Source organism: Vigna unguiculata, chromosome 5 (assembly GCF_004118075.2).
Source record: "Vigna unguiculata cultivar IT97K-499-35 chromosome 5, ASM411807v1, whole genome shotgun sequence".
NCBI classification, from domain to species: Eukaryota; Viridiplantae; Streptophyta; class Magnoliopsida; order Fabales; family Fabaceae; genus Vigna; species Vigna unguiculata.
This window is the reverse complement of record NC_040283.1, coordinates 16688687-16700952: the sequence shown is the minus strand read 5'-3', so window position 1 is coordinate 16700952 and position 12266 is coordinate 16688687. Positions and strand designations below refer to the sequence as shown.

Genomic DNA, 12266 nt, shown 5'->3' with positions numbered 1-12266 from the left:
TATACTCGACTCTTATGGTATGAGCATGCATCATGACTTGACCACTTCATATTGGCCAACCATGACCAACATAAAAAAGAGCGTTGACTAAGTTGACTAATTTAAAGATTATGATTAGGTATGATTAGTTACAAGGATCAGGCTTATCCAGGTAAAAAGTTCATAAACATGGTATAAATAACACAATATACATAATATACGAGGTAACTTATTACATTATTAACTATCACATTTATTGTTGCCTAAAGCACTTACTAATTTGAGATGATGAGTACTTAAACATCCGAGTCTAAAGTGTGCAATAAGAGCTAGAAGTTGAAGTCTTTGCAAAATATATCAGACTTTGCGAGAACAATCTAATTACAGCTATTTATGGTGATCATCAATCTAAGTTTTCTAATTATTATTACTTATAAGTTTCCTATGAGCATGTTTTACTCCAAACAATAAAAGTGGTAGTGCAAGTAGAGAGAAAAATATTCTTCAATTGCATATTTTTCCTCGTCTAAACAGAAAATTAAATACCATCTGCAAGCCACTACTGACTTATTGAGAACTTGGTCAAGACTTTTTAAGTGGAAAATTTTCCACAACTTGCAAAACAAGTAAAAATGACAAAGATTTCCTTTTCAACTTCAATGGCGTAACTCTAAAGGGAACCGATGCACATTCATGAATAAAAAGTCCGAAAGTCTAACATTGAGAACACCCAAATCCTACCACAACCAGCACATGCTTTTGAACAAAGAAAGCTGACATATATATATATCCAATACATTATGTGATCCACAAGCAACAAAGCAAACAAACCAAAGAACCTAGTACTGTCTAAAAGCAACAAAGTTTTATTTTCTAAAACGAAATAAGATATTCACTATCATGTAGCAGAGGATCAGGAACCAAAGTACATGATAAACATTTGTGACTAAACTCGTTTCCCCTGTGAAGTGAAACAAGACTTTCTGTATATTTTGCAGCCCTTATGGAATCATATTTTCCATAAACCTGAAGATCCCTTGTATTCTCCGAATCATAAAGCACCAATCTTTCGTTGTTGTCCTTCCAAAGAAACCGATTGCCCCCATAAAACCCCACGAGCTTGTAAATCACTTGAACGGGTCCAACACTGTACAGCTTCACCCACGACCCTTCGTTCCAATAATCTCTCATCACCCACACGTCGAAGCACTTTTCTGTGCCCCTCACGGGGTAAACAACAACACCAATTGAAGCAGATTCCTCAAAGGGTACCAAAGTTGCAAACTTGTCGTCTGAAGAGTCACGTATTCTTGGCACTTTTATCTTCCTGAAGGAGTCATTGACCATGTCAAATGCTAGAACAACGTCTTCTGAGACACCTGAGTCTTCAACAAAACCCCACCAGTGGCAACAGTTGTTGGCATAAGTGTAGACCCGAGAAGAACCCCAAACTTCAATTGGGAGTGGGAGAGCAGCATCATCAAGTTTTCCCCAAGAGTTTGAGTTAAGGCTATACAACTCCGCTGTCCAATACCCAAGTTGTCTTTCATCTGTTTCCTTCAACCATAGGTCTTTGATGACAACAACTTTGTAGTCATTGGTTGTCGGGTCGAATCCAAAGCCTGCATAATCTGTGAAGGAATAAGTCCCATGAGGACTTGTGAAATGGGATTCAGGCAAAGCCTTGAACTGTCCCAACGATGGGTTCATCAACACATTAGGATTTCCTTCAAGGAAGTATATGCCATTGCAAGGACCCATGATTTCGGTCCAGTATTTATAATCAGAGTTGTGCTCATAGGGAGGGTTCAAAACATTGGAGGAAACGAGTTCTTTGGGGTCATTCACGTTCCAAGAAAGAACAGAAATGTATGTTTTGAGGCCAGAAAAAAAGGGTCTTCGAATGACCAAGAGATGTTCCTCTTGGCCCTGAAGATTGTTGTAGATAAGAGGGTAATTGGAAACAAAATGAGAATCGGTTATGAGATCTAACCAGGATTTGCAAACGCACTTGCATAGCAGCAACACCTTCGCTGGTAACCTTGAGAACACGTTCGACACCAATTCTCGTGGCAAATGCTCCATCACCACTTGCAAATGCAATGGGAATTCTGAATCGGAGTTTTTCTTCTATATTCTCACCCAAAACATATTCAATATGCAAGTAGACAGTGACCAAAACGAAGTGTAGTCTAGCTTTATTTGTCTTCATCTCAAAACGAATATGCGGGTCAAATTTGGCCGTCAATAAAATATCTTCAATTATAAGATCGAAATTTGATAGATATTTTTGTGGATTTAGCTAGATATTTTTCCTATTATTTTTATTGCTTTATTTCATTGTTTTAGCCGTGTCAATTACTCTGCAATTTCCAATCGAAATCGGTAGTTTTAACAGGGCTTAATTTGCTATTAGTAATAAGTATTCTAACTTTTAGCGATGTCTCGCCATGATTTATTTGTATCTTCTAGTTTCCGACTCAAGAACATTTTAAATATTTTTTTGAATAAACATTTAATTAAATATATTAAAATTTATGAAGAATTTTAAATTTAATTAAGTTTTTTATCTATGTATTATTATTTTTTCGTTTTGAAATTAAAGACAGAAGGAAAATTCACCTTTATATATAAGAAAGGAAAGGGAAAAAGTCTATTTTGGATTTGACAATACCTTTTAGTAATAGTACTTCTATGGATTATTCATAGTCAAAAGCACTGGTCGATATTTTTAGAGACTTTGAGCATATCCATATTTAAAATAGTGCCTTTAAGTTTCAACAGGAAACTATTTCATTAATGAATACAAATCACTATTACTTTGATAACATATTTATTTATGTATTCATAAAAGAAAAACTTAAAATTTAAAAAAGGTTTATCTAGATTTGATTGAAAGGGGAAGATTTATTTTGAAAAGACAAATTTTGAAAGTTTATGAAAAGGAAGATTTTTAAAAAATGAACAAAATTGTAATTTGAAACAGTGTTTTTAATTTTTATAAAAGAATAAAGAAAGATTCAAAATTTGGAAAGAATTGCAAAAGGAAATAAATTAAATTCTAAGAGACTTTTTTTCTAGTTTTATGTATAGATAAAAAAAAAGATATTTGTAAGGATATTTTTATGAAAGTAATAACTTGAAAATTATTTTTTATTTTTTAAAATTAAACCTACAAAATGGAAAATTAACAAAGTTTAATCCATATGTAATGACATATTTTTAGCTAAGGGACTACAACAAGAGTAATGGTTAGGAGAATCCAAGAAGACTAGGACTCCTTTGAATATAGTAGACGCAAATTGAAGTTCACATGAGTTATGAAGGATGTGAAGACCTAGTCTAGAATTCTTTGATTATAAATATTAAAATAAGTTTAATTTTTAGTCACCTATTTTGAGCTAAGTAGTATAGGATTTTCTTATGGACCATGTATTTGGGTCTTGATGGGTTTTAGGCCTAAAAGGAGATAGGTCTTGATTTGGGCTTGGACGTGAGATGCATAAAGTTAAGGTTTTCGATCCTAATATGTGCAAGATTAGAGACCAAGCTAGGTTTAGCTCACCTTTATTTGCATAATGGCATGGGAGGTCCTAAGTATGTCACAGTTGTTGAATGCTCTCTTTTAGTTTCAAAACTCAATTTTCTAGACTTGAATTTGCCATCTCTTTTTGGAGACCACTTGCTCTCCTTTGGTCCTATAAATAGAGGAGTCTACCTCTTATAAAAACCATTCATGAATATAGTAGAGAAACTCTGTTGAGATGACTCCAGACTCCGTTTCTTTTATGAATCATCCAAGGCTAGAGCTCATCTTTAGATTTCCTTTAGCCACCCTTCCTTGAAAGTTAGCCTAATCTCTCTTGAGAGCACTTCTACATCAATAAGACTCGGGAAAAATTAAATAAATAATAAATATTTATTAATAAATGTGAGGGTGAGAATCCCTAACATATTTAATATGGAGAGAGATGACAAGGAACAATACTAGCTCAAGTAGTTGAGAGTACTTAAATGTGTTAAGAGGACTTGGGTTTGACTCTTGTTGATGCCATTGTGTGTAATTTAATTACTTTATTGTTTTGCATGTATGCTTGATCATAGAGCAGGAAGATAAAATCATAGATAAGTATGAATTACCAAGAAACATGAATTGGCTTGTTGGTTGTGCATTGGCTTGGTAATGGGTTGGTGTTGTGTTTGAACCTTGCCTAGACCATAATCATAGTATTTTATTTTTGCTTTGGTGACGAATGTGGGTAGTGAAGAGTTGGAGGTAAGTTCTACAAATCTGGACACACACAAACAAAGGAGTTATGAAACTTAATTAGACTTTAAGGACATAATTAAGTAGAGGATTGTGATTAATTTTGTTTTATTTTAATAAATTATTTTTAGGGTTGAAAAGTTAGGAGAACTAAATTCATTTTCATGTGGCTGCAACAAAACCCTAAAGAGTGGAGTTAGGAGAGTGTTAGATGTAAGACCCGAGAAATTTAAATAATTAAATTAATAATTATTTAATAAATGCGGGTAGTAGAAGCCTTTATGGCATTTAATGTTAATTATTGTGACGTGGAAAAGTAATAGCTCAAATGATTGAGAGTACTTTAATTGTGTGAGAGGAATTGGGTTCAAGTCCTATGTATGCTATTTTGTGTGTTGTTTGAGTTATATTAATTTTAATATGCATGATTATGTTGGGTGATAACATAATTATAGAATTAGAGGAATTAACACAAACATGACTTGGTTGAATTGGTTATGCCTTGACCTTGGAATTGTAGGCGTGTGTGTTCAAATCTTGTTTAGAACGAAATTAATCCCTTTATTTTTGCTAATATTGTGGCATTGCATGTGAAAGGGCATAGAAAGGTAGCCAAGAGGGGCTGAAAAATCACTAAATAATGGGCCTTGTAGCAATCAAACCACCATTAAGCCTAACTTTGTTTTTTTTCATTAATCACAATTAGGGGTCATATAAAAAGGTAAAATAAAGCAATTAGAAGGGTTTTGGAGACTAAAAAATTGTGAGAGTGGGGAGAAGCACGAACTTTGAAGGAAAAAGGTGAGTTGGGGATTGTGAGCGAAATTGCACTTGGTTTTGGGAGAGCAAAGGAAGGCCTTAGGTACCACACAACCAAAGTTGAGCAATCATTAGAAGCAAGGATTTCCAGGTTAGGGGAGCTCCTTTCCATGCATTTATATTATTATTGAGAAATTTGGTGCATTCTATAATATGCAATGATTTGTGTAACCCTGCAATGTAATTTTGTTGATAATATTATGTGAATTGGGGTATTGGATTGTTTTGTTGTAATGTGATTAAACCCTTATGAGATTGTATGAGAATTATGGGGTTTTGTGGTACTGTTCATGGATTATGGTTCAATTTCGCTTGGTTGGGGATCAATTTGGTGTCTAATTCGTGCTCTTGATATTTGCATTTTGTGATGAATTACTTAGCATAGTGGAGTGCAGGTTTTGGCAATTGGTTTGGTTTCTTTGTGTACATGACAGGGAACAGGTCCTCTATTCTCGCTCAAGCTAACTAGGTTCGCCTAGGCGAGAATAGCAGGAAAGAAATTTTGGGTTGTGTCTGCACATCTCGCTCAAGCGAGAGCAGCTTGCGTAGGCGAGGATTCGTGAAAATGTGAGGTTGTGCTCGAGGGTCTCGCTTAGGCGAGGAGCCCATGTTTTGAGTGACAAAGTACCTCGCTCAGGCGAGAGGTACTCGCCTAAGCGAGAAATCAGGGTTGATGCATGTGTGTTCTATTGTTTTGCCGCCTAGGTGAGAGATGTTGTGTTGAGCGAAGAGAGATCTCGCCCAAACGAGATGCGCTCGCCTAAGCGAGACTTCATACGTAACTTTGGTAGCACGCTCGCTCAGGCGAGGAAGCTTAGCTTGAGCGAGACAGGCCTGGTCGCTTAAGCTAAGGCTTCTTGCCCAAGCGAGTTTAGTGCAGCTTGTGTGTATTGTTTGTACGCTTTGATGTAAATGTGGATAAGGAGATGATGTGCCATGAGCAGGTAGGTTCATGGCTGGTGTTTAGCATGTGATGGTATGAGCGGGGAGGTTCATACTCGATTACTCTCCTGTGGGGATACGAGCGAGGTAGGTTCGTATGTTTCGTGCTCACAATTAAGAGATGTTACGTGCGGGGAGGTACATAGCTGGTGGATCACATGTGTTGGACTACGGGCGGGTAGGTTCGTAGAGTAGGACTACGAGCGGGGAGGTTCGTAAAGGTAGGACCACGAGCGGGCAGGTTCGTGTGAGCATCATGAATCTTGAGTCCATTGCTAACCTTGTTGCATGTTAGAGGTTGAAAAGCCTTGGGTTGTGTTGTGAACGTAAACAAAGTCTAATTATGATAATATGTTTGGGTGTTTTATATTATTTCAGTTAATTGATTGCTTATATTGTCGAGCTCACCCTTTCTGTTTGTGTTTGGCGATGATCGTGTATTTCTTTACATGGGAGAGAGGGCTATATTGGGGATTTTGAGTTAGGAAATTCTTAGGATTTTCATTATTTTGGCAGATTTTGGAACTTGTAATAAAAGTACTATGCAATTTTCTTTAAATTATGGCGTTATTATCACTGTGTTAAATTTTTCCCGCGTTGTAGGAGTAATAAAGTGCGACGTTTGAACTTATTTAATTTTATTTATATATTGATTTATTTTAATCAAGTAATTTACAGTAGGGATGTTACATTAGAGAGTTGGGAGAAGGTCCCAAGGTTGAAGGTTCAAAGGAAGGGCAATTTGGATCAAGGGGAAAGTTTAAAAGCACTTTTAGAACAAGGAATCTAGGTTAGGGGAGTTCCAACTATTCTTTAATTTTTTTTTTGTATAATTGCGTGTTGTACTGAATGATTAAGGTGCCTTTCACTTTCATTCTCATTCTGAATTTTCTTTGCATTTCTGGAATTTTTCCAGAAATCGACTGGCAGCATTGAAAACTAGTCAGGTGACACATGAGTTTTGTGCATGGTTTTTGCGTTTTTCTTAGAAACCACCTGGCGGCTATGAAGGCCTGCCATGCAATGTTGATTGAGTTCGTTGTTTTTTATGGTTTGTGCATTATGTGATGTTGGTGATGCCTAGATGGAATCTCTATATAAAATTGTATGGTTGTCGATGTGATTGAATGTCTAAGATTGCATTATTTGATGAAAATTGCTTGAGCATGGTCATAATTGGGGATTAAGGTTCATGTTGTGATTGGGGGATGATGAAATATGCTTTCTGGCTATGATTGGTGTGTTGTTTCATGAAAATGAGCTTAAATTGAACAAGCATGAACTCTATAAGTTTGATTGAACATTAAAGGTAATGCCAAAACGTGTGCCTTAATTGATGATTGGGGGTTTAGGGTTCGCGTAGATATAGGAAAATATGGGATTTTTCTAGAGGGACGAGTAATCACTCGTGGCAGCAAGTATCAACTAAAGTAATCATCGAATGATGTAGAATTAAGGGCCATCCAGAGGAAGATATGAATGTTGGGTTTGAGGGTTGGGATTCTCAGAAGGGTCATGGGTTTTAAATTGTTATTTATTATATATTGTATTGCATTTTATTTGAGCTCACCCTATTTGCGTGTGTTTGACGATGATCGTATAACTCGTTACATAGGAGCAGATGTTGATGCAGGTGAGGATGTGGATGCTTAGAGCCGAATAGGGGATAACACAAGGGATTTTATGGACTTTTCTTTATAATTTTGTAACAATGATTTATTACTAGTTTTTTTTTTTAAATTGGTAAACGATGTATGAAAATTATGCATTTTGAATTTTACGCTTGTAGTAACTTATAAATGTTCCCACGTCTTGGGAAAGTGTGCTGATTAAATGCAGAATATTTTTTTTTTCTAATATTTATATTATTTAAATAAGTAATATCCAGCTAAGATGTTACAACATCCATATCACCATATCCAAACTATCCACTCTTTCATATCTTCATTTGCTTCAGCTTAACCTAGTCTCCTATTTATTCCATGCGCCTTGGATGCTTGAAGGAGGATTCATAATGTGGTATCAAGAGTTAGGCTCATCCATGGTCTTTAAGAGTTAAGTATCTTGTCTATTTTTCAATTTTCGTGTTGTTATATGCTTCATTCCTTGATTGTCTTATGTTTTCACTGGTTGTTTTTGCTTGAATTGATGGCATTACTCTTTGTTCATCTTTGAACTATCATTAGATGTGTTCGTATATAAAATTTGTGTGTGCTTTTGTGTTTCTTTGAGTCTTCTTTCATTTTTGTTCGGTTCATTCATCTTAATTTTGAGTAATTTTCATTTTAATATCCATACATGTTGTCTAGAGTCGTGTGTAGTATTTTCATGTCATTATCTCTTAGTTTTACCGATTGAAAATACAAAAACATGAAGTCTATGGTGGTATCTTGTTTCTATTGTTCAAAATGCATATTACATGTCCTTTTGAGTGCTTGTCTTTTTCATATTTCAGTTCATACTTGTTAGTAGATTATTAACAAGTTTTTAGAGTTAAGTTTATCTTATGTTTGTTTGAGTTTCCAGTTCTCTACTTTGATTCCATAAGGTTTCATTCAATTTGGAGTAGCTTCATGTTGTCTTGCTTTTGTTATAAGTAATTTCATATGTTCAGTGGTAGAGTATTGGTTTCTTTGGTGCTGGAAAATTGTTGAGAAAAAGTGTAAAAGAGCTCAAAAAAGATAGAAAAGAGATGATAAAAAGAGCAAAAGAAAACATAAGAAAATTGATCAAAATATGTGCACTATGACCACTACTACTACTTGAAATTGGTGTGTTTCATTTGTTTTTTAATTTTAGCATTTCAATTCTTGTGAAGCCAACCTTCATATGTCTCGGATTTGAGCTAAATGAGTGACCTAGTGCACCATTAGCATTCGACAATTTGGAGACAATAAGCATACAATTAAATTTTAGTTTTTGTTTTTGAAATCTATTATAGTGTCATTCTTTAGGTGTTTCTTAATTGTGTACTTAATCTTGTTTCTTAGCCTTATTTCTTGCTTGTTTCAATTAAGCACTCTTGTTTTGTCTCATGAAATTCTATTGAGTTTAGCTTTCATTTATTTTAAGCCTTTTCTTATTTTACTTTTTTCACCTCCTTTTGGTTTTGGTGTATATCATTGGTGTAGACCTCTCTTTGGAGGTGGACCAATCTCTTGAGGCATCATCTTAAGGGGATGGAACTCAAAGCTTGAAGGGAAGTTCACAAATTAGGACTAAACACTTGTGAGAAGAGAAAGTGAAGTGGAGCACAAACACGTGTAATCTCTTGTTTTCAAACTTGTGTAATTTGACCTAATTGTCTTGGAGGAGCCTTTGATGTTCTCTCATCTCCTTATTAGAACCTTAAAGTAATTAGTGAAACATTTGTAGACAATGAGTGTGTCTTGCACCAACAAGCCTCACCATTAGGGTCGCTTAGCTTAGGAGTTTACTTCTCTTGTATTATTTATTTGTTTTTCTCTTTATAGCTTAGTGTGTCACTTCATCTTTCACTTAATTTACAAAGTTTTGTGCAAGAAAATTGAGTAACTTTTGTTAAGAAAGACTTGGTACTTAAGCAATTTAAGTTATTCATCTTTCTTTCTCAAAAATGAACTCAAGAAGTTTGCTTCTACTTCTTTTTTGAATTTCTTTGAAAGACAAAGTCTAAACCTAAAATAATAATAAAAAAAACCATAATCATGTCTAAGCATCCTTCTCTATATAGTGCAAGTGACTCTGAAAAACCTATTCATAGTTTAAAGCATGTTTCTACCATAATAACCCTATAGTTAATTACCAGGTTTACTTTTTTCACGGTCGATCGGTCATGGAAACCAAAACGATCCGGCATGAGGCTAACAAGACTCATCGTTGTTGTTCTTTTAAGTATATTGTGACATATACATAATGTAGTAAAAATACTAGCATACCTAACGCATAATTTAAAATTAATTACCATTAATTTTCACTCAAAATATGGAGATATATGTTGGTAAGTGAATTAAGTTTTCTTCAAAAACTTACTAGATAGAACAAATAATTTAATTAGGAAATTCAATTATAAAAATGAAATGTAATTTTTCTAAAAGCTATTGGTAAGAGTAAGTTGAATCGTTCTCTTTATTAATAGGCGAGTTTGTTTAGATAGAAAAAAAGTGCCTTAAAAAGTATTTATTTATAAGTGGTTTTTTTTTTTTAAAAAGTTATTTTTTCGTTTTTTACAATTATTAAAAAAACATCTTTAATTAATATTTACTTCACAGTCACTTAAATAAATATCTAAAGGTAATTTATTAAAATAAAAAAACGCATCAAAATAAATACATTATAGTGTATTTACAATTTTAGGCTTAATTTGAACAAATAAAGACACATTTAATAATTACAATATGTGATACCCTCTTTCTTAATTCCCCTTAAAACAGAAACATTTTTTCTCACTCTCTCAACTTCTCTGCAACCCAACCTTCTCCCAACCTCTCTTCTCTGTGCTGCCATCTCACAGTTTCAACATTTCCATACTCAGATTCTGGAAGAACCAACTAATAGGTCCCTCAACAGTTTCCTCCCTCAGCTTACATTCTCCTAGGTAGGTTTCATCTTTAAATTGGGTTTAGTTCCAGCTAGAATTCACTAGCTAATCTTTGAATTATGGGTCTGATCGTGTTATTCTCCATTCTCCCTGTCTTGATGATGGATCCTCTTAGGTTAAACGGAAGGATTCTGCTCCCTTGCTATTCATAGACTCCACCAATCTAATTCTTGGCAAAAAGGTAAGGGAAGCTGAATCTTTGTCCAATTTTCGTATGAAATGTGTTCATGAGTGATAGAATTGCTTGATTACGTATTTAATCTGTGTTTGGAACTGCTTGTGTGGGAAATTGAGTGTTGGATGAAGTTGAGCGAGTCTGCATGTGAAGAACAGATGAGAAATCCTGGTAACTTCGCCCAAGCGAGCAGCTCTCGCCTGAGCGAAAATACCAGTAGTTCGCCTCTGTCACTGCGCGAAGTCTCGCCTAGGCGAGCTAGAGTCGCCTGAGCGAGAGAACTTCTCGTCTAGGCGAGCTAGCTTGGCCTGAGCGAGAGTTAGATTTGGTGGAGCAGTTCAAAGATATGCAGTTGCAGGTGGTTTTGGATGAGGGAGTCATTAGATGTAACCATCTCACAGTGTCTAATGATTTTCTTACTCTGATAAAGGAGAAGCAGCCAGCGGACCCCAAGCTGTAGAGGACGGTAGAGTTGCTTGGCACTGAAAAGGCCAAGGATTTCATGATGGGAGGTGATAGGGTGCTGAGATTCAGAGGCATGGTTTGCATACCTGAAGACTTAGAGTTGAAAGGTATGATTCTTGAGGAAGGGCATAAGAGTCGTTTTAGCATGCACCCAGGCATGACTAAAATGTATCATGATCTGAAGGAATCAATCTGGTGGTCAGGCATGAAGCAATATGTTGCTCGGTATGTGTCGTCATGGTTAACCTGTCAGAAGGCTAAGACAGAGCATTAGAGACCGGGAGGGATGCTTCAGCAGCTTGAGATACCCGAGTAGAAATGGGATAACATTGTTATGGACTTTGTCATCCATTTACCCCAGACCGTGAGGAACCACGATGCTATATGGGTTATAGTAGACCGTCTCACCAAGAGTGCCCACTTCCTAGCAGTAAACTTGAGGATGTCCATGGCGAAGCTGGCACAATTGTATATCAGTGAGATCGTGAGGTTGCATGGTGTGCCGTCGAGTATAGTCTGTGATAGAGACCCACGATTCACCTCCCGCTTCTGGCAGACGTTGCAGGATGCTATGGGTAGCAGGTTGGCTATGAGCTCCGGTTATCACCCTCAGACTGATGGGCAGTCTAAGAGAACCATCCAGTCTCTTGAGGATCTCTTGCGGGCGTGTGTGCTTGACCATCTGGGTGTGTGGGATGAGGTCCTGCCTTTGGTGGAGTTTGCATATAATAACAGCTTTCATACCAGCATTGGCATGGCACCTTATGAGGCCCTCTATGGCAGGAGATGCAGGACGCCTTTATGCTGTTACTAGAACGGGGAATCAGTGATGGTGGGACCAGAGCTTCTGAGGCAGACTACCGAGAAGGTCAAACTCATACAAGAAAGAATGAGAGCATCTCAGAGCAGACAGAAATCCTATGTTGATCAGAGGAGAAGACCCTTGGAGTTTGAACCAGGGGACCACGTCTTCTTGAGAATTACCCCAACTACTGGTGTGGGAAGGGCAATTCGCTCGAAGAAGTTGTCTCCTAAGTTCA

General features: G+C 36.2%; 1 protein-coding gene across 1 annotated transcript; it reads right to left on the bottom strand.

Annotated features, from left to right (window-relative positions):
• Positions 1-644: 644 nt before the first annotated feature.
• On the bottom strand, positions 645-2176 carry LOC114185477 (F-box protein CPR1-like). Its single transcript, XM_028073213.1, has one exon. It carries the CDS (start codon positions 2062-2064, stop codon positions 853-855), a length of 1212 nt encoding a protein of 403 aa, XP_027929014.1. The 5' UTR covers positions 2065-2176; the 3' UTR covers positions 645-852.
• Between the last annotated feature and the right edge of the window lie 10090 nt (positions 2177-12266).

Coding starts and splice junctions, on each gene's coding strand:
- LOC114185477 (XM_028073213.1), bottom strand. CDS start 2,064: ATGGAGCATTTGCCACGAGAATTGGTGTCGAACGTGTTCTCAAGGTTA.